The following is a 23,845-nucleotide window of genomic DNA, read 5'->3' on the forward strand; positions in this document are numbered from 1 at the left end:
AATCGTCATAGTGGTCATACGAGGAGAAAATCAAGGGTAGAAACGCCCTTGTACAATCGAAAGTCTTTGACAAGAAGTTAAAGGAACTGCAGATAACAGAAGGCCTTGGGAGAGGATGTCGGTATAAACCTTTGAAATGTATCCAGTATTGTGGGATGCGTGCAGTATGGCAGCTGTGAGAAAGAGAAGCTTGATTGTGAAAAATAAACGAACTTGCTACAATATAACAGAGTGACCGGGCGAGACGCGATCACCTATTGGAAGTCTCTGTATCGAACTGGCAAGTACATAAAAGGGAAAGCGTGAAAGATTACAAAGAAACAAGGGTCATGCTGGCGATTTGAAGGCTCTCACCAGACCAAGGGAAGCCAGAACTCCCTACAGAGGATTGTCTGAGCCTGGAGGAGGGACACCTGAGTAAACCAACTATTTGTTTAAAAGGTCATTAAGGGTTTCTGAATGCTGTAAGCAAGTAGAACTGGTAAAGTTAACTGAACTGTGATTTGAAGGATACAGTGAACCCGACAGAGGGATGCCAAGTGAAAGCAAGGCAAGGTGAATCCTGCATTTTGCTAAAGTGACTGAACAGTGGGTTAAAGATGAAGGTGAACCCAATGAAGGGGTATCACGAGAAAGCCACAGAAGAGGGGAATCCTGCATGGTGGGAGCTTGGGAAAAGTCTTGTGCTGCCAGGTGTGAGAAACCTGAAGGTGTCTCCCTAGCTAGTCCCTGGAGATCTCTCATCCAGGTGGCCAGGACACAGTCATCTCTATTGGATCCAGTTCCTGGGGGTGGACCAGTGAGGCAGGATCACCTCGATGGGGGGTCCTTGGTGAGTGGGACACCGACGGATGAGATGCGGTATCCCCCTTCTTTAATACCTCTTCCCCATCCTACCATGTAGGACATTCGAAAACACTGCCCCCCCCTTTTCCGACACGAACACTTTCGCACTACACGAAAGACAACGGACTAACACCAGAACCGGTTACCTGACATTTCCCAAAACAAGGGTCAGGCAAAGTCAGTCAATTGATGCTAATCACACACACCTGATGACCCTTTCCCTTCCCCACAAGGATAAAAGGTGGAGCACGAGAGCACAGTACAAGCAAGGCAGATCACACGACGTAAGAGCTAACTCAGCACAGCAGTTCAAGAGGAGGAGAAAGATGGCGCATACCGAGAGGGTGACAAGGAGAGAAGCGACCTTGCCCTTTCTGATCAAGGCCTGTGAAACCTCAGGTGAAGGAAACGTAAGACTGCAAACAATAGCCAGCGTGTGTTACAGCAGATGTCAATGGTACACAAGACCCTCCTCTGCTGGTAACGAAGCCGGGGAGAGACGCTTGTCTCCGTGGTACCAACCTTGACTTGAAAGAGAAAGAAATGCAAGCGGTTTATCACAGCCGGTGAGTCTAGGGGAGAATCGATAAGAAACAGAACTGTGTTGAACAAAAAGTAGCAAACGGCTACTTGAACTGTGAAAGCATAAAGATCTATTGATGCATTGATGCTAGAATGGGGAAAACTAGTAACAGGAGTCCAGCACCACGTGGGTGCATACTCAGGAAACTCTGGGCGATTACCAGATTGTTGAAACTGCCATAACCAGAAGGCCTTGGGAAAAGGTAAAAAGGAGGTCAGAGTGGTCATACAGGGGTCTTGTAAAATCCTCTGTACAGTCAAAGGTTTTTGACCGACAGATAATTGTGAAGTTAAGGGAAATGAATCCGGCATCCTAAGAATTAAATGAGAAAGGCCCGATTGAAAAAGTTGGCAGGAGTGAACCCGGTGGAGGGATGCTGACAAAAAGGGGCGAAAGATGAAGTCCCTATGAACAGTGTGTTGACAGGAGCGAACCCGACCGAGGGATGTCCACAGTGAACTGTTTGAAAAGGCATTAAAAGTTGTGAATACAAGAATAGCCATAGTGAATCCGTTAAAGGGAGACTGATGTCCGAGAGGGGTCTGAGCCCGAAGAAAGGGAGATCCACGTGTGGAAAGTCCTCACACAAATCCCATTGGAAAGGAACTTTTTGTTTGTTTATTTTGTTGAATATCAGGCCCTCGAAGGCAAGAGACTTTTGTGAAAATAGACTTAACCATCGAAGAACCTAATAGCTGGTACAGAACTGACAGCGCGTGCTGGGGAAGCTCGAATGTGTGCTATGCTCAGGAGATCCACTGTGTCTCATGCTCAAAACGTGGTGAAGAGGGAGCCTTGGCAATCACCTGACTTATTATTTGTGAACACTTCTTTCTTTATTGAAACCCCTATCCCACACTCTTTCTGTAATTAGTTGTAAGGATTTGCCAATAGTTATTGTTTTAGTATAGGCCTTTATTTGGACAAGACACTATAAGGGCTTTCTTATTTTTCATTTGATGACCAAAGCTTGCTCCCATCTTATGTTTAGGTTTAGGTTAGGCGTTTTTCCATTCTGCATTTACAGTTTAATAAACACCCTTGATCTGTCATCACTTGTGTCTGTCTTTACTGTTGCCAGCATGAGTTCCTTGCAAACAGGCAAAAGACATTTGAGGGATCCTGCCTTTTCGGGAGAAATAGCTTCCTGATGCCTATAGACTCAAGGGGTGCTTACAGTCATGCCAATGTTCTGCCTCTTCCCGTGATGCAACATGGGGAAGGGAGTGTATTAGTTCAGCAGTCCTGAACTACTGAAACCCTTTTCGACATTTTAGTTTGCATTACACACTTTTGTTATACATATCATTGTCCCACACCCTTTTGTTATATAGAGTAAGGATTTGCCAATAGGTTTTTTTAGCATGTGCCATTTTGTTTTGACACAACACCACTAGGACAGCGCTTTCTTTACTTTGATGGTCGTAGCTTGCTCTCATCTTAGATTTAGGATTAGATTAGGCATTTTTTTCACCTATCTACTGTTCAATAAACACCCTGGCATTGTACTCCTTATGTCTCTCTTGCTTCTGATAATCATGCCTTCGTTACAATACAAATAGAATACTCAGATATCAAACAGCACAGCATATAAAACACTCAGATATGAAACAGTAGAGTATATAAGCAGAACACTCAGATGTGAACCAGCACAGTACATAATCAGAAGACTCAGATATGAAACAGCACAGTATATAATTGGAACACTCTGATATGAAACAGCACCATATATAATCAAAACAGAACACTCAGATATGAACCAGTCCAGTATATAATCAGAACATTCAGATGTGAAACAGCACAGTATATAAACAGAACACACAGATATGAAACAGCACAGTATATAATCAGAACACGCAGATATGAAACAGCATAGTATATAAATAGAACACTAAGATATGAAACAGCACGCAAAACAGAACATTCAGATATGAAACAGCATACTATATAAATAGAACACTCAGATATGAAGCAGCACAGTATATAATTGGAACACTCAGCTATAAAACAGCACAGTATATAAATAGAACACTCACATATGAAACAGCAAAGTATTGAAAACAGAGGTAAAAAAAACATATAGCCCTCTAACTGGTATTTGCCAATAAAGAGGCAACACAGAGTGGATTGTGGTATGCCAAATGCAAGGTAACTCAGCTTTATTTGCAATTTAAGGCTGGGGGAAAAAACAAAGATCGACAGCCAAGCTCTCACTCAAGATTTTCTCCAACATTTCAACAGGAAAAAGCAGTTTATATAGTCATTCTGATGTCATAGTTATGAAAACCTATCGCTCCTGGTCATTGGTTCCCTCTACTAAGCTACATATATAATTCAATATGTCCAACAAAAATGATTGGATAACTCTTTATCTAAGATCCCATGCATAAAACATCCCATATAATGTGCTATATCATCATGCTTGAATATTATTGGTAGGCTCTAAATGACTTCTGTGGTGAAAAGGACATGTACTTATCGGTTAACATGCGGTCACACTCTGCGTGAACTGGCGACATGATCACATGTGTATGTAGATGAGAGGAGAGGGCAAGCGTATCGCCTTTGTTCTTAATTAAATGAAACAGCCCATGTTGTCTCCGCCATCATGTCTATGAGTTTCAAGGACCTGTTCTTGCAACAGTAACCATGCCATTCTGTTCTTGACACATTTATGAATAACTATTTTGTGAGTCATGCTACTTCCACCATGTTAAGAATTCATTGCAGCAATTATTTGTCTTTTTTGCTGCATCCGCGTTTAACTGTCATGCCTAGCTGATCGCTGAGACATTAATCTGTCTGCCACTTAGGAAATTTCCTGGGATGTTCAGTTCGTCTGATGGACTTCAAATAGTCTGTCGTGTTGTCGTAACTTGATTTACCTTAACAGTTAAATGCTCACAATGGTATCTTGTTCTGTTATGTAACCCTCCCCTATGGAGTGCTGGGATTTGACATTCCTTTGAGGCAGCTACCATCCAGCCACTGCAGGATTTTCCTGAATTAAATGTATTTGTCTCAAATACTGTGCTTCGCTAGGGCCTCTCTTAAAGCTGCAGGGTTTAATTATCTGCTGTGTTGCTGCAGTTTAAAATGGCAACTGCTTGTCACGTTATTTTCTTCTGCAGGACACATTTATTTTTCTATATACTGATTTCCTGGTGCATGCCTGTTACATGATTTCCCTTTCTAAGGGTAACAACAACCTTATTCTGCCTACAATGTTCTGCCCTGCTTGTGAAGTGAGACCCTCTCTTGTGTACACACCTTCCTGTCACCTAATCTATTCAATTTTAAAACACACTAATTGTGCAAGCTAATTCCTCATCTGTTCCTTACTTGTGTGGTGGAAAAATAAACTATCATTTGTGTCAGCTGCATTTCCAGGAGAATTTAAAGTGCAGTTTCAAATGTGTCCTTTCTTTTCTTATAATTTTGTTTCTTTTGAGGAAGGCAGGGGGGCAGAGCCTGTACATACTTGCTAGTCAATAACTGTCTCACTACAGTATATAATCAGAACACTCATATATAATACTCTTATATGAAACAGCGCAGTATATAAACATAGCACTCAGATATGAAACAGCAAAATATATAAACAGAACACTCAGATATGAAAAAGCACAGTATATAATCAGAAACACTCAGATATGAAACAGCATAGTATATAAATAGAACACTCAGATATGAAACAGCACAGTAAATAATCAGAACACTCAGATGTGAAACAGCACAGTATATAGACAAAGCACTCAGATATGAAACATCACAGTAAATAAATAGAACACTCAGATATGATATAGCACAGTATGTAAACAGAGCACTCAGATATGAAACAGCACAGTAAATAATCAGAGCACTCAGATAAGAAACAGCTCAGTATATAAACAGAACACTTAGATATGAAACATCAGTATATAAGCAATGCAATGTGCTTTTTTAGTAATGCCTATTCATGAACGAAACAGAGTACAATTATGAAACACTGCAGTGTGCTTTCTAAGGGATGGTTAGATGGGAAAAAGTGAGTAAGACAACTTAAAGCTTTAATTATGGGTATCAAGGTGTGAGCAACATGCAGCAGAAAATGTGTTGCTGCATCTTCACAGTGGTACCCGAATATGAAAAACAATAGCACAGGGTTTGAAATTAAGCTTTGATGAGCCAGAGTAAAAAGCAGCTTCTAGGTTTTGGGTAACACTCAGTGGGCAGGAGCTACCTGTGAGGAATCAGGAGATAGTGAACACAAGATGCAAACATGAACTTTTAGCCCATTGGCGTATGATCTTTTATACTTGCATTTCCCCTAGGTGAGCCCTTCTTTCTTCTTTATAAACATCTTAAACATTCAGAGTTAATATTGCATCATATGTTTGTATTGTGCCACTTGACACAAGGAGTCAAAGGCAGCTCCTGGAAGCTTCTGACATCAAGCTAACCCTAACCAGGATCTTCTAGTCTACAAGCAGGAGCTACATGTCTCCCGGCTCCAGGCAAATATAAACTCTGCAGCATGGGAAATAAGTCAATGCGTGATCCTAGGTATGCTTATGCGTGATACAATGCAATGCACTTTCACAGGAACACCTCGATAAGAACCAGAATACTGCACAAAAGAGGCAATTAAATGTGTTGTCTTAGAGCTACCTTACTTAGACACAAGACACAAAGGTGTACTAAGTGTAAAACCTCAACGCCCAATCGTAGTAATGCCCAGATATTAGACAAAACAGTACACAAAATGGACAAATCAATGTGAATGTGTCAAAGTCACAGGGCCACATTACAAGTTTGGTGGTATCTCGGCAGTAAGTCTGCTGTGATACCACCAAACAGATTTACTGTTGCTGCCACTTGGTCTGGCGGAATTACTGCCAAATTACAAGTGGCGATATAGCGCTTTGAAACACATTGTGTACAGGCTCTATATAAACTATCATATCATATCATTATGGCATTGTTAGTCCCCATGGGGATTTCGGCAGGATTGCCACTGGTGGTAATTGTGGAGGAATGGCAGTTTTTGAGCGGTAAAGTTTTTCCTTCTCCACCTCACCTCCAAGCCCATAGTTGGGGGGTCCACAGTGCCAACATCACATCTGGCCCACTCTCCACAATGGATGATAGGACCAGCCCTAAATGATTTCCAAAACTCATGAGAGAGCAACTAGTTAGAAACTACCAGGTCCCACAGAAAAAGGACATTCAGGACTGCATCTCCCAAGATGCATCAGATTTAGAGATCCAAAACCTGGAACGAATTCCACAGTATCTCAGAGCGGGCACTAGACTGGCTGACCTCCTTCCTAACTGACCATCCCTCCCAGGTTATCCTGGGTTTTTTCTCCTCACTCCCCTCTTTCTGCACTTGTGGCATTCACCAGGGCTCTAACCTTTCGCCTTGGCTCTTTAACATCTATCTCGCCCCACTTGCTCACTGTATCTCCACTTTCTCCCAGCATGTCCAGTGTTATGCAGATAAGACCCAACTCTTCTTCAGACTACCCTATGCATCTCTTTTGACTTCCTCTGTCATTCCTGATTGCTTGTCCGCCGTCCAGTCTTGGTGTACTTCCAATGATCTCTGTCTCAATGCCATCAAGACTGAGATTCTTCCAATCTAAACGCCTGTTCCCTCTTTTCTCCCTACACTCTGGCCACCCTCGATGGGATCTCCTTCCACTTTTTTTCACTATAAAAGCAGCCCGAGCAACCAGCAACGCGTTTTCACGCGAGCAAGGTGCCCGGCTGCTTTCACATTTGTTTACTACAGGTAAGACTCTTTTTGAGAGCAAGTGAAACTCTGGTTGATAGAACCATTTGTGATTAGATATTTGCTGAAATTTAAAGTATACATTGGTTATTATTTAGATTATCAAGAACAGAAGCAAGCTGCACAAAGGGCATATAACAAAATATAAACAAGCATGTTTGAGTGAAGCAGAGTTGGATAATTCTCCAATAAGGAATTGAATACAAACAGGCCTAAGATTAGAAGCATCGTTTAATACAGGTACATTTTGGAGTAAACTTTAAGTAAAATGTAAAATGTTGTATTGGATTAAATGAAAATGTATGCTGATATTAACATATTAGATAACATAATCTTTATTTTTTATTCTTTATCTTTTGATCACTAATAGTCCCTGATGAAGGTCTAGCACAGACCGAAATGCATTGGACAATATAATGTTTGCTAAAGGCCTCGGACAAATGCAGATTTCTAAATAAAAGATTTTTTGGTTACAACTAATTGAACTTATTATTATTTTTGAAGAATTTTGGGAACATTTTGAACACTTACTTAAAGCAAATTAGTGGGATACCCACAAAGGTCCTTCCAGCAGACTGGTGCAATTTAACCAGTTGACAGCGTAATATTATTTCACACCTCCCTTTGCAACGGGGAGGAATCTGGCGACAGGACCAAATACTTTACTAAGTTTAAATTACTGAATTAACTTACAACGTAGTGCCCACTCTATTCTTTCTTTGGACAATCTCCTTCCACTGAAACCAGAAACCTGGGAGTTATCTTCGACTCCTCTCTCTCTTTCATTCCTCACATCTTGGACCTTGCCAAGAAGGCCCATTTCCACCCCCACCTCCTCATGGGCATCCTCCCTTTCCTCATTTTACCCCAGCAGCTTAATGTCTCAAGAGTTCTAGTACTCTCCAGGCTTGATTGTTGCAACAGCTTCTTCCTTAATCTACCTTCTTCTTCTCGCCACCCTCTCCAGCTAACCCAGAATAGGGCTGCAGGATTTATCCATGCCCTAAAGCCCAGGGACCATATCTCTCCAGCCCTAAAATCTATCCACTGGCTCCTGGTTGCTGCAAGGATCAAATTTAAATCCCTCTGCATCATCCATAAGGCTGTCTGGGGGCTGGAGCCCATGCTATCTGCAACTTGCTCTCACCAAATATTCTCCTTCCAGATCCTTCCAATACTCTGGCTCTAACTGTCTGCTTGTCAAGCATTTCTCTAAGCAGAGAGCAGGCAGCCATTCCCTTTCCTCGGCTGGCTCCTTCCTCTGGAACTGTCTCCCTCTTTCTTTCTGTGTTGAGACGGATCTCCTCAAGTTCTGCAAGCACCTCAAGACTTTTTTCTTTTCCTCCTCCTTCCCTCTCTCCCTCCCATGCTAATCCACAGTCACTATGATTGCTGGCATGGGCCCTTATGTGTCCTTCTGGGACGGGTCCTGGCCTTCTGTTCAATCGCCCACAGCATCCGCCCTCCCTCTGTTCTTGCCTTCGGGCACCACTGACCTGTGTTCTCACAAGCCTGCACTTAGTGTACTGTCTTATGACCCCCTCTTCCATCAAGTGGCCACTGCCTGGCACTTACCTGTTGCCCTGCAACTGGCTCTTTGACACTTCCGCCCTCTGTGGAACCTCTAGCACTTAACCCCTTCCCCTGTCCCGTCCCCCTCTCTGCACTTGCACGCTCAAAATGTTCACAAGGCCTAGTAGGGCCGTTTTTGTATTTGTTTGTCACTTTTATCATATTCCATTGTCTTGCTGTTCAATTGTTCCCTTTCCTTTGCTCTGTGGGCGCTTTGAAACACAATTTCTTGATGTATAAGCGCCTTACAAATGCCTGATAAAATAAATAAATATATCCCTGAATGGGGATTAGCGAACAGGGCACTATATCCAGTGCCTTAAATGGCACTGGAAAATTAGCCCGGGCTCATCAAGGGGCTGGGCCCTAGCGGCGGGAGGTCACCTCCGGGTTCATTAGGCCATGCCCCCTTCACGAGTCCCAGCTTTATGGGCTACAGGCATCTCCGCCAGGCAGCCCTTTGTAGATATCAGCACCCACTGGAAAGAGGGTGCTAATCTCTGCATTTATTACACAAAGACATGCCTGGCGGGGACAGCGCCTCACGTTTTCAGTCTTAATGGTGGTGCTGCCCCTCGCCAGGCATTCCTTTAGCTAAGAGATGCAGCTATCACCGAGGGTGATGTGATATGATAAGTCATTTATAACGTGCCTGTACACAAGTGCTGCATCTCTTAGCTAAAGGGATGCGTGCCGAGGGCAGCAGCACCATTAAGGATGAAAAGGTGATGCTGCTGGAAGCTGAGGCCTTTTTCCTGAAGACTGCAGCTCCCACTTATTTGCGGGAGCTTCAGGCTTTAGAAAGAAAGCCCTCAGCTTTGAGCATCCTCATCTTTTCTTCTATAATGGTGGCACCAGTCCACAGGCATCTTTTGATTCAAGGGATGCCTTGCAGGTGCTGGCGCCATCATTATTGTATTGTATTGTATTTTGTTATTTATATAGCGCTCTTTTCCCACTTGTGTGCCCTCGATGCGCTTTTTGCTTGGTTGAACGCCCTTGGTGACCATAGTCAATGTGGTTGGAAAATTCTAGGGGGTTAAGTTTAGGGGATGCGTGTGTGCATGTTGCCATTCTAGGACTTGGTTGGCTGGCATGGCTCGATTAAGCAGCCCAAGAGGGGTCAGACACATGGGTGGGTGCTGTTGAGGGTTAAAGATAGATTGCTATTGTTAAGAGAGTCTATGTGAGGCCAGCTATACCAAATTCCTTTTGGGTGGTGGTCGCTGTATGCTAGTGGCAGAGGTGTTGAGGTACATCAGGTGTTTCAGTCTGGCCGGCTATGTGTGCACTAGGACGGATGTGCTTAGCCGTAGCCGTATTCTATCGTGCATGGATGCTTAGCCGTGCCTGCGGCCTGTGTCCACGCTAGTGGTGTGAGATATATATTACCAGGTCTAGAAACGAGAGACCTATACCAGTGGGCCTAGCTTTCATAATGTAGCAGGTATCCACATGTATTAAGCAGAGATAGAGGCTGCAACTAGATCCGAGAGCCCTGTATAGTAGGAGAGAGGCCCACACCTAACAGTGTAAATTGAGCACAAAAACTATACACAGCTAGATTTGAGCATCCTGCATAGTGGGCGAAAGATCTACACCTGGCAATGCAATTTGAGTGCAAGAATAGACACAGCTAGAACCTATGCCTAAAAGTGCAATTTAAGTGCAGAACTAAATACAGCTAGATTTGAGAGTCATGCATAGTGGGAGAGAGGCCTACACCTGACAATGTAATTTGAGTGCAAGACTAAACACAGCTAGATTTGAGAGTCCTTTATAGTGGGAGAAAGGCCTACACCTGCCAATGCAACTATGGAGAAAAGGGAGTTTTTTTAATGCCCGTAGCTCTTGCACATAAGCGAGAGCTTTAGGATTTAGAAAAAAAAGCCTTGTGCTCTAGTGGCCGGGCCTTCCAGGGTACATTAGTGAGCCCCGGAAGGGCCTCTACTCAGAACCATATTTCTGAGCCTGCTGGGGCCGCACTAAAAGCCCTGAGTCTATATTCCTGAGTAAAAGAAGAGAGGGGGAGAGCCCCCTGACCCTGCAAGGGGGCAATAAGTAACAGAGAGGAGAGCCTCAGTGAAGGGGAGGATTTTCTGGACACTTGTAAAAGGGAGGAAGCCCTAAATCCCCAGAGATGGAGAGGACTTCTGGTCTGCAGAAGAAGTGAAAAAGAGTTGTCATTATACAGTGCTGGAAATGGAAAACATTTATTGGGGGAACCGTCACTTTTTAGGAGGGGTGGGGCTTTGGGAAGGAGAGGGCGGGCCGAGGGGCATGGCCCCCGGCCAGGTTGCAACATATTGGGCCTCATTACGTGTCCGGCGGTAATCGTGCCAGTGATACTGGCCGGTTGCCACTGGGCCGTAAATATTTCCCGGCGGCTGACTTGCCGATAACACCGGGGGATTATAACTCCGGCGGCAGGGAAGTCAGTTGCCGGTAAAATGTTATTCCCCATTCCCATAGAGTCCGATAGGTAATAACGGTGCCGGTGTTTCGGTGAAACTCTGCGGGTGGGTGTCGGTCCGCCCGGCAGATCAGACCTGCCGGGTGGGAGGGCACCCGCCCGGCAGAGTTGTAGTGTGCCGGTCAGCTTACCAGCACCATTGTTTCTGGACCAGCATGCATGTAATGAGGCCCAGAATCTCTATATAGAAGCCAATCCTGGTGATTTGCATAAAGCAAAGAGCATTATGGGAACAACACAATGTCTATCATTTTAAATGTTAAACATGTCTTATAGTGTTAGGGATTCATTAAGAAAACCTTTAAAGCAAATAATGGGACTCGTCTATTTTGATTAATCACAATCTTCACCCTGTAAAATGCAGGATATATCAGATTGAACACATGCATTTCATTGTGTGAGGCTTCGGCAGTTTCTATATGCTGGTTCAAGAGCAGAATGCTGTCAGTAAGGCTCGGCACGAACGCAGTCTACTCACTGAGATCTGTGACAGTCATTGTGGGGACATCACATGATCGCGGGAGCGTGGTCTCGCAAGATCTCGGCATAACGAGATCTCGCGAACCCGTGCTCCGCGAGAAAATGTTCCTGACAGTGTTGGCGAAGCGCCAGACCAAGCGGTCGACCCACAGCGCTGCTCCTGATAAGGAGCCATCAAACCAAGGCCCTGAAGAGCCTGAGGATCCTGCTTCCAGGGCATAAGTCCAAAGCCACAGGAGGCCACATGGGGGCCCTGGAAGCTTACAGTGTGCCATCCTTGTGCACACCTAGCCCCAGTGAAGTAACTGAGAGGCCCTGAACTGAACTGTGAGTAATTCCCCTGCCTACACGAGGACAAGTTTATGTTCATCTGTTTGTCTTGTAATAAAGACAGTTAGAACCCATTGAATCATCCTGTCGTCCTTAAAGGCCACAACATAATTGCCGGCGAGGATATCAAGAGACCCACAGGCCCACCATGCAAGGCGCCACACCGCCCCCTGCGTTTCTCCCCTCACCAGGGACCCTGGCAATTCCGTGGATGCAGTGGAAGCCCCTTTTCTCCACCTATCTGGAGGCTGTGGGCGGCAAGAGATATGCCCCCGCCAGGAAGAGGGCGATGCTGCTGAATGCATTGGGGGTTGAAGGTCAGCGCATATTTGCCAGTTTAACAGCCATTCCAGGGGTCGACGACGACGACGTCTACAAGGAGGCGACTCGTTGCATTGTGAAGAGGTTCACCAATAAGGAGAACGTGGTACTACACAGGCTGAGGTTCTACACCCGTAAACAGGAAGGGAGCGAACCCGTGGACGACTAGATCACCAGAATGAGGGAGCTGGCTTCCCTTTGCGCCTTTGGCAAAAACGCAGAACAAGTTATCTGTGACATGCTCGTCGTTCACACTAACTCCAGGAAAGTGAAGGACAAGTTCATCCAAGAAAAGGAGGTCACCCTTGACAAGGCCATCCAAATTGCCAGGGCGGAAGAAGAAACCTCCAGCAGACGCAAAGAGGTGGGAAGTCACCTGCCCGTACCCGAACTTGCGGTGCTACAATGGAGAGGGCGCAGAGACAAGCAGTCCCGCGACAGCCCCAGGGACAAAGGCCCCAGGCAAAAGGACGTGCCGAAATGCTATAGATGCGCCAGCACCAAGCACATGGCGAATGATCGCGACTGCCCCGCCAGGAATAAGGAGTGCTCCAAGTGCGGACGCATTGGTCACGTGGCCCCGGCATCTACGTGGCGGGAGAAAACCATTTCCCGGGTCGATGGCGACTGCGCTTCAAGCGATAATGAGGAACTACAGGACAGACCCATGGTCGTCATGGTCAACGCCCCCCATGCCAGGAGGGAAAAGCCCCACTGCACCATCAAAGTGGACGGAATGGAAACACGTGTCATGGCAGATTCAGGATCTGACCTCACAATCCTTCCCATCAACACGTATAAGGAGATGATGGGACAAGCACAAGTAGAAATCAGAACGACCAGGCAAAAACCGACGGCGTTCGGAGGTGCGATGGTCGACCTCCTAGGCTACATCAGAGCCCGCATCGAATTCAAAGGGAGGTTTACCACCACCAAAGTGTACTTCTCACCCACAGGCCCAGCCGTGCTGGGATGGGACGATCAACACAAAATCAGTATAAAACTAGATCCCAGCACTCCGGAACACTCATGGTCTCCTAAGGAGCAGCGCAAAATTTCAAGGAGATTTTCCCGAGCCTGTTTTCCGAGAACCCAGGGAAAGTGAAAAACTTTGTCCACAAGATTCGCCTTAAGCCCAATGCGGTAACTGTGAAACACAAAGTCAGGGCAGTACCTGCCACGGCGAGACCTGCATTGGATGCCCACCTTCGGAAGATGGTCGAAGAAGGAACAATCGAAACCGTGGAATCCTCAGAGTGGCTGAGTCCAGTGGTGTTAGTCAAAAAGAAATCCAGCAACGACCTCAGTATATGCATCGACCTGAGAAGCCTGAATCTAGAGGTTGTCACGGATAGCTTTCCGCTCCCCAGCATTAGCGAATTTGTCCTCATGATGAAAGAGGCGGCAATCTTCTCGAAGCTGGACATGCGTGACGCCTATCACCAGATTCCTCTACACAAATCTTCACGCCCCCTGACAGCGTTCATCACTCCTTTCGGCACCTTTCAATATACCCGCATGCCATTTGGGTTGTCATCGGCAGCGTCCGCATTCCAGAGGATGATGAACTCTCTACTTAAAGGACTCACAAATGTTTCATTCTTTCAGGACGACATTCTCGTGTATGCCAAGGACAACGAGACCCATGACAAAGCACTCAGGGCAGTCCTGAGCAAGCTTCAAGAGGTGGGTGTTCATTTACGCCACGAAAAATGCGTGTTTGGAGTGAGCAAGGTAGAATACCTTGGGTACTGCATCTCAAGCGAAGGGGTCAACCCCAAGAAGAACCTCATGGAGGCCATAACAGATGCCCCGGCCCCGATGTCCAGAGAAGAACTACGCTCGTTCCTGGGCCTAGCCGAGTACTATGCTAAATTCGTCCCAAGGTTCTCCGAAACCACGTCCCTCATGAGGGAGCTTCTGAAGAAGGGGGCAGCCTACTCCTGGGGCCCAGAGCAAAATGAAGCCTTCTGTGAAATCTTAAGGAGAATTCTACACGCACCATGCCTTAAACCATTCAATCCTGAATGGGACACCTGCATTACCACAGACGCCAGCGCATACGGGCTGGGGGCCACCCTGACCCAGAAGAAGGGAGACACTGAAAACATCATGGCGTTTGCATCAAAAGCCCTATCATCATCGGAGAAGAATTACTCCACCGTTGAGAAAGAAATGTTGGCATGTGCCTGGGCCGTCGACTACTTCAGATCTTATGTTTGGGGCAAGAAATTCAGGCTGGTCACCGACCACAAACCCCTCATTCACATGTTGAGCCCGGGCGGCACCAAGACTGCCACCCCAAGACTGGCCAGGATCGCCGCGAAGCTTCAAGAATATACATATGAGATAGCCCACATTGCGGGCTGGAAAAACGCACAAGCGGACTGCATGTCCAGGCTCCTGAACCAAAGCGCCCCTGGTACCACATTCTTGGAAGATGAATGTGTCGTAGCCTCCATTGGTGACTTGAGGAACGGCGAGTACATGGACCTGAGTGAACGCCACTGGCAGGTGGAGTTCGAGCAGGACGAAGCCCTACGGCGCGTAGCAGCCTGGGTCCACGAAGGGTGGCCCGACGAAAGAGCGATCTCTGAAGGCCTTCGTCCTTACTGGAAGGTGAACGAGGAAATCACCACCATGAACGGTCTCATTCTCAGAGGCGACCAAGTTATCCCGCCCAGCGGAATTCGCAAAGTGATACTGTGCAGCGCACACTCAGGCCATCTGGGATGCAACATGACCACACGCAGGATACGCGACGCCTACTGGTGGCCAGGCATGGACCAGGACATACGACAAATGGTCGAAAGGTGCTATGAATGCACCAACAGTGACAAGCGCCTAGCCGTGAGGCAAGCCCCCATGCTGCCCACCGAAGTCCCCAAAGGGGCGTGGCGCAAACTAGGGTTGGATTTCATTGGGCCACTGGACAGCATGCCCCCAGAACACAAATACGGGATAGTCACGGTCGACTATTTCTCCAAATGGGTCGAAGTTGACTTCACTTCAAACATCACCACAAGCACAGTCATCGAAGCACTCACCGCCATATTCCAGCGGGAAGGTCTCCCAGAAGAAATTGTCACGGACAACGGGGTCCAGCTGGTCTCTCGAGAAATGGAGAAATTCCTCAAACTCAACAACATTCGACAGCGGAGAGCAAGTCTCTACCACCCACAGGCCAATGGCCTGGTCGAGCGGGCAAACCGCTTCATCAAAGGGGTGCTGCAACTGGCGCATGCCTCGGGCCTAGACCCGTACAAGACAGCCAAGGAAGCCCTAGCAGCCCACCGCATCACCCCCAACGCCGTCACCGGTGTTTCGTCATTCCATCTGCTAAGGGGGAGAAGGGCAGCATCCACACTGGTACCACCTTGGCTCCATCAAGTGAGAGCTGACGAAGACATGGACATGGAAGACGTAGTTTTCCGCATGCAGCGTAACAAAGAAGCCATGAAGGCTCAAGGGAACCTGCGTCGAGCCACTCGCCACACAGCAGTTAACAAAGGCGACCTAGTAAAGATACGCCTCCCCCACAAAGACACTTCGACTGGCTCCAGATACAGCAGTCCCATAGAAGTCCCGGAGAAAGGGTCAAACCACATTTGCACTAGCGACGGAAGGAAATGGAACCTAGAAAGGGTGGCCATGTACCGCAGGAAAGGACCTATGGAACAGCCACACTGGGAAACCGGAGAAGATCAAGGCCACCAGGAGACATCCGAAAACCCTCGCCTGTCAGGAAGAGATGCCTCGGAGTCACACTACGGCAATGAGCCCTCAAGCCCCAACTCTCCAACCCCACTCAGGGAGTCACAGCGAAGAGCAAGACAAGGAGAACCCGAATCACCCGCACCTCCCCAAGAGTGTTCCCGCAATCCTGCCCCATGTCCAGATCTAAGTAGACCTCAGAGAGAGAGAAGGAAGCCCAGCAAGTTTGCAGACTTTGTCATGGAATGACCGTCCATCCTTTTTCCAGTAAGGGAGGTGTGTGGGGACATCACATGATCGCGGGAGCGTGGTCTCGCGAGATCTTGGCATAACGAGATCTCGCCAACCCGCGCTCCGCGAGAAAACGTTCCCGCCAGTGTTGGCGAAGCGCCAGTCCAAGCGGTCGACCCACAGCGCTGCTCCTGATAAGGCGCCATCAAACCAAGGCCCTGAAGAGCCTGATGATCCTGCTTCCGGGGCATACGTCCAAAGCCACAGGAGGCCACATGGGGGCCCTGGAAGCTTACAGCGTGCCATCCTTGTGCACACCTAGCCCCAGTGAAGTAACTGAGAGGCTCTGAACTGAACGTAATTCCCCTGCCTACACAAGGACAAGTTTATGTTCACCTGTTTGTCTTGTAATAAAGACAGTTAGAACCCACTGAAGCATGCTGTCGTCCTTAAAGGCCACAACAGTCATGTTGGGAATACAGTCCCAAAATGAAAGTAAACCACTATTACAGCACCAAACGTGGTTGAAATATTCCTAAGTAGTTCTCTGTTATATTGGGATTGTATTGTTTCTATTTTCCTTGTTTTCTTTTTATGGTTTATAACATTGTGAACGTTTTATTCTACGCTTTGACACAGTAAATAAAGAAAGGTACTGTGCGTGAGACTGTGCGTCTAGTCCCACCCATCACGTAAACTAAGAAGATCCGCCGCCGCGTTCTAGTGCTTCTGCGCAATCCCAGAGCGAGGCTTGACACGCAGGAGCCGCCGCCTGGGCGGGGCTCTGGAAGAGCGCCCAGTGCTGTAGTTCTGCGGCTTCTCTGGACTGCTCGCGCGCCGTTTGTGACGCGAGCCGCGTGCGCCGGAAGCCTTTGCGCGCACCGCGCAGTGACTGGACGGGAAAGCGCGGGAGGGACGGGACAGGCAAGGGACGCAGTGCTGCAGCCTGTGACAGGAGCCCGCGGGAAGCGAGCGGGGAGAGGACAGAGCAGCGCCCGCAGCCATGGAGGAGGACATGGACCAGCCCAACGAGCGCGAGATCAAGGTGCGCCTGGGACCGCTACCCGTGGCACGCCTGGCAGCTGGCTCTTCAGCCAGCAGCGCGCGCGGCACCATGGAACCTGTAGTTTCCTGCTACAGTGGTGTGCATGCACGTCAAGCAATGCAGGCCTGGCTGCAGGTGCCCCTGGCAGCTCTGGGCTTTAGGGCTGTATTCGGAGCACTTGTGTAGCTGGCTCCAGGCTGCTGGGGATCAGAGATGTTGGCGATTGCAGGGGAAAGGAGGTGTGCAGAGTGGAGCAGCTTTGCTCAGTGTAAACACGGGAAGCCCCGCCCACAAATGACATGGCCACGCCTCCTTGCCATACCCCCTCGACCCCCTAATGACGGGTAATGGCTGGTCAGTTTCGCTTATTACCTTGGAATCTCCCCTTGGATATTCAATCCTATCAGTTATTAAGTGTGGTGCCCATGTAGAATCGTTTGTTCTTGAAATGTAGTTTATTTATTTGTTAGGCTGTAAACAATCTAATTCCGGGGCCATTTCCCCTAGCTGTCAAACTGACGCGTGTCAATCCAGTTTACCCATTCAGTGTTCTCTTCCTTGCCTTATGAGACTTTGTGTGTGCCAAAATACACTCCTACAAGTGTTACAGTGCTTACAAGGCAAAATAAAAGCCACACCAATGGCAACAGTTTGAGCTTTTGTGTAGGCATAGGAAAGGCACTTGCCAGGCACAGCCACAGTAGTATTAACTGCCCATTGATGGTAGGAGGTGCATAATGGTGGGAGTACCTGGGCATCTAATTGACACAAGCCACAACTGTTGGGTTTGCCAGTGCTTGTTTTTTTTTTTTTTTTACAGGACTTCAGTTAAGGACTGGCATAGTGCTTCTAAATCGAGTGTTTGAAGGCAAACCTGGTTAAGACATTTGTATTACACCAGTAGTGGTTTTACAACTCCAATTGAAAAAACCCTGGCAGGCACTTCGAGTGCAAACTTTGATGGTTAGGCTTGATTAATGCAAGCTCAGTGTTCCCATGAGGAAGCGTTTTGATGGGGAGGGCAGCAACGTAAATAACCTAACAACACTTACAGGCTTTGTGTCCCTGTTCATATACCCATTTCTCCCCATCTGTACTCTTATGCAATAGTTTCAGCTTGTAGGTGGCCCAAACGAAACATTGTATGGGGTGCAGACATCTCACCTGGTTATATTTGTGTGGCTTGTTAATTCCCCAGACTACTGATAATGTTGTATTTTGGCAATGGAACAGATGTATTCATTACATCGGAAATATAAACGGTGTAGTTTAATCGAAGATCAAGTTACGGTTCAGTTAATGTTGAAAGGGGTCTAGCTAAAATTGGATGCAGGGTTAGTTATGTCACGCGGAACTCAATAAGTATTTTTTATAATTCAAAATATAGTAGACTTCTAATGGTTGGTTGAAAGGTAGGCAAGTTCAAAATGACAAAGGAACAAACATATTCAAATTTTATTCACATCAAACATAAAACACTATAAATCTGAATGTTCTTGCTAGAAATCATACAAAACATCAGTTATAGTTTAAAAAACACTGCCCGTCATAGAGAACATTTCCTGAAATGCAACAGTGCAATCACGCTGTGCAATCTATGCCAATATTGAGAAAGAGAGCAACAGAACTAATTTCCCCGTTATCGGGTGTTCACGAGGTCTGAGGCTGTGACTCTAGGGCGTATAATAAAGTGTCGTACAAGAGAGATCAATCAAGATTTAGAGTACATTGAGTGTAAGGGACATTGAATTAGAGACATATAATGAAATGTCACATAAATGCACGAAAGATCAATCAAGGTTAAAGTGCAATAAATCTAAAGTGCATTAAGTCTAGCTAACACTGGACTTTTAAAACAACACATTCAAGGCCCGATTCTGAGTTCCATGTCAAATAAGTGTCAGTCATTGATGGAACAACACTTTTCTTATTTGCCCCATACTATGTGCCTATGTATAGAAAGGGAATATAGAGTAAATAATAGTGTCATTCCATCCTGGAATGGCACTTTATTTTACCTGAAGCTCAGAATTGAGCCCTTAATCTTCTATATGCAAAGCTCTCATACTTCCACATTTCATGCGTGAGTAGGTGATCGGATGCAATTCTATAGTTTGTTTTGCATTCGGGGACTTGCAGTTCTGAATTTTAAAATGAGCACGGGAAGTCAAAAAGTCCCAGAATTCAAAGACTAAAACCAGGAGTGCTTGATGTATTCATAAATGGGCTGGGGAAACCGGAGAGCCCATATGAGTAACTTTTTTTTTTTTTTTTTTTTTTGTAGTATCTGGTTACAAGAACCTTTGAAAACCAATAGAATAAAAAGAAATATACATTATTTTACAATAGCAACCTAACAAATGAACAAATACAAAATAAAATCTAAACAAAATAATTACCTACCTAACCTGTCCCTCTAACCAGCCTAAGATTTACATGGTAAAAAAAAGAGAAAGAAAGCATGCAGAAATGTAAAACTTTAGGACTATAGTCCTTATCACAAAGAAAGGCAAGAGGAGGAAACGTAGGACAGAAGGTCCAAGGACCAGCAAACACATTATACTGGAGCATCCCTCCTCAGACCTCTTTTTTTTCTGCTCATAATGTTAAGGTGACTTCTACAGGAGAGGAGGCTTCAAGCTTCTTTCCAATAACTGTACTACAGCAACTGTTAACGCTGTTTCATGACCAGTGATCAATCTATTCCAAAACATTTCAGAAAGGATCCTTTCTTCGCTAACCACAAATTTCGAAAATAAGATTGTTCTAGCCGGCCAGGCAGTGGGCATGCCTCCTCTGAAACCTGTTTGAAGCTTTGAGAGGATTTGTTCACTTTCCACCCAACTTTCCAATTCCTTTAACAAGAGCTTCATAAATAATTTACTTTAAATGTCAAGGAGGGCCATTGGGCGATAAATTTGCCAGATGTAATCGATCGCCCCCATGAACAAAGGTATTGTTGGTAGTTTTCCATGATGGGGGAATGATTTCCTCTCCAGGATCCCCTTAAAGAGCCAGAATAACATTTTGGACCACCGAACAACATTGTTCTTTAAAACTTGATACGTCAGGCCGTTAGGTCCGACTGCTTTTGAGGTGGAAGAGCTAGAGATCAAGTCTACAAGGTCCTGTTCTACAAAAGATAGATGCCAGACAACGTCCTGATCTGGAGTCCACCGAAGCTTAGAATGGCTAAATTCCCCATCCTGCTGGATACTCTGCCTCCTTCCACCCACTGACCAATGCTTATACTGAAGAGTTAGAGACCTATACTCTTGTTTTGTACACCTCCGGACTTAGTTGAGCTCTCCTCAACTTGTGCAGCTTCTGGCTCAATAGCTTTTGGTGCACTCGGGTCTTATCGTCAAATGTGTGGCAATGGTACTTTCGCTCCACCCCCCACCCCTCTCCCACACTTGGCGAAGAGATTGACCAGACAAAGTTTATGAATGAGTCTGGTTTATAGTTTTTTTTGCTGAACATTAGCACGTTTTTTTGACCGGTTGTTATTAAGAGTTCTGCCTTCCCATTTATATTTTGTGAGCCGGGCTCTACCCCTTTTTGAGTATCAAGGCCTGGGGCTGTTTATCTAGCTGTCTAGTCGCCCTATCGGAGAGCACCAGAACAAGCCTGGAGTGAGCACTACCTCCATCCGGCTTGATGGACAATGATGTACTGCGGGGGAAGAGATCTACTGACATGAGGATGAAATCTAGGGTCGAGGAGGATTTCCCTCGATGCCATGTAGTATTGACCCATTTCTCATCTTCAGGCCCCAGGCATCCTTAAAGTCCAACCAAATGTTACCCTTGCTGGTAATTCTCCGTTTTCTCAATATACCCTTCTCCTGCATTGCTGTTACACACTGGGTATCCAATTCCCCTGCCAGAATTATATGCGCTCCACCATCAGAAAGTTTGATGTCTTCTAGCAGTGACGACAGAATTCCCCCAAAAAACTTGAAGTCCGGTCCACGCAGGGTTCCAGTACACATTGATGACAAACACCTGTTCGTCTGGCTGTGAGGATCTTAAATTTACTTTACAGGGTTAAATGCACATTTTATTAAAAATGAGATGTTTCTCTGGATGTGGAATTTCCGAGAGCCAGGATCAGAATGTTCCAGTGGCAATAGAATTAGACATTTATCAATAACAAAATATTGCAATTTATACATGCTTCGAAAAAAATGGCTTAATACTCAAATAACAGGTGTTTTTTTAAATGTACAATCACGTGCTCTCTAGAAGAGCTCTATGAATGGCATTAGTAATGATTGTCCTTTGGCATATAAACAAAGAATATAAATGTACTTTACAAAAACACAACCCCTTGGCTATACGCAATTTCCCACCTCTGCATTCAATGACATGTATCAAGTGCTCCAAGCACTGCTATTATATATTTATAGTAACCCATTTGAAAATAAAGGAAAACGTACAGGGGCTAATTCACAGAACGTTTTCCTATGGGATTGTGCAATTACGCTTCTGTGAATCAGGCCCACAGTATGTGTTGTCCCCTTTAGGCACCAGTTTGATTTAATCGTGTGCAACCTAGTGCTCAATTTAGAGATTTTCCTTATTTTTTCCTGGGGGAGGTGGTTGCAGAATGCGGAGTTGTTGACTTTACCCACCCGCGACTAAAAGTAGGGCTAAAATATTCACGTTGCAAAATACTAGTCTGGCATAAAATACCACTCGCCTGCACACTTTTCCACATGGCCACAATTTCTTATTTGCCCATTATCAATGATCACTTGCCAGTGGCTAATGGCAAATGCACATTTTGAGGTCGGTAAAAGCAGCCATGCTCTTCAGTCGCCGTCGCCAGAAACCGCTGCCTGAAACGTTCTTCTTGATTGAACATGTCACCGGAGCCCACTTATTCCACTTACCAGGTCAGTGGGCCGAAAGCTGAACATTATTGACGCTTTATTTATCTACCAAGCACCCCAGGTGTGCACAAGTTGCATAATAGCAGTGGAGTACTTATGATGCACTCATGACGACATCCATGCCGTGAGAATGCTTTCTAACACCTTATCATTTGTTCCAATTAACATGCTGTACATATCTCAACAAATCACTTCCTTAGTAACTTATTTCAAGCCATCCCTATCATATTGCATTTGATGCCATAGCTAACACTGCAATCAATGATTCCCTGTGAACTACCACCACCTAATGCTACAAATGTCTTGCTAATGTATGCTTATACACTGTATCCTAGCTTGCCTGCAAACCTGCATCTAGGTAATCCTTTGAGACTAAATTGACTGTAGACAATTATCTTGGTACCTACTTGAGACCCTAGGTCGCTTGCCATTGTATCCTGTCACAGCTGTACCATTTTTGCCCATAACTGTTTATACTTGTGTCAACCATACTACAGGCAAACATAGCCAGATTGCTACTTCTAAATTTAGTGACCCCCCACTGTATGCATTTTTTAGTCACTGTGGGATTGTGAAATCTAGGTGCCCTTGATGTATGCACTCTTAGTCGCCGATGGGATTGTGAAATCTAGGTGCCCTTGATGTATGCACTCTGTCGCTGATGGGATTATCAAATCTAGGTGCCCTTGATGTATGCACTTTTAGTCGCTGATGGGATTATCAAATCTAGGGGCTCTTGATGTACGCACCCTCTAGTCGCTGGCGGGATTGTCAAATCTAGGTGCCCTTGATGTATGCTTTTTTTAGTCGCTGAAGGGATTGTCAAATCCAGGTACCCCCTGATATATGCAACCTAGTCGCTAATGGGAGTGTCAAAGTTAACTATACTTTGCTGTTTGCATCCCAGCCACTGTTGGGTTTGTCAAATACTGATGCCGCTTCGCTACCTGTTTCCTAACATGTACACCTCTAGTCGGCCTAGCTGAACTATTGCCTTTGAGTCATTGTTTGCATTTTAGCACATGTACTTACGTAGCTGGCCTAGCTGAACCACTGCCTTTGTGTCATTGACTGCATACCCGCACATGTACTTACCTAGCAAGCCGCAGCACCTGGCCAACTCCACCTCTGCCCAGTGCGGAACCTCACCACGTACCCTTCAGTCCACTCGCACCTCTCCCCACAGACGGTTAGGACCCTGGGATCTCGACATGCAACCACTGCCAACAGTTAGCTACCTCATTTGCGCTATCATAGCAGGACTCCCCTTCACCACATCCTTTTGGTCCCCTACTTCTAGCATTTCTAAGATCGATCCCCACCACTCCACCCCACACTATCCCACAATGCTCGTCAGCAACCCATATCTCAATGACCCCGCATTATGGCTCCAACACTTGGCTACCAAACCTACGCCTAATCAACCTTGCATGCTCAAAGATAGGAATCTCCGACTTGGGTCTAGACTGCCTCGTGCCCCTCCTACCCGTGGCACTCAGCGTTACTGCACTACTACTACCCGCCCCACTACGCAGCAGACACCACCTTCCCATAGCACCATCTCAACCAAAGAACTC

General features: G+C 46.1%; 1 protein-coding gene across 3 annotated transcripts in view; it reads left to right on the forward strand.

Moving 5' to 3' along the window:
* Positions 1–17,188: 17,188 nt before the first annotated feature.
* The window catches only part of NUP214 (nucleoporin 214), a 1,006,718-nt gene continuing 1,000,061 nt past the window's right edge, over positions 17,189–23,845 (forward strand). For 2 of the 3 annotated variants that reach the window (XM_069609279.1, XM_069609280.1), the window contains exon 1: positions 17,190–17,371. In XM_069609279.1, coding sequence (XP_069465380.1) covers positions 17,330–17,371 — 42 coding nt within the window. In that variant the 5' untranslated portion in view covers positions 17,190–17,329. Of the gene's footprint in view, positions 17,372–23,845 lie in introns of all 3 variants that reach the window. The other variant, XM_069609281.1, reaches the window with a different exon arrangement.

The sequence above is a fragment of the Ambystoma mexicanum genome, chromosome 8 (genome assembly GCF_040938575.1).
Source record: "Ambystoma mexicanum isolate Mex_15411 chromosome 8, UKY_AmexF1_1, whole genome shotgun sequence".
Lineage (NCBI taxonomy): Eukaryota > Metazoa > Chordata > Amphibia > Caudata > Ambystomatidae > Ambystoma > Ambystoma mexicanum.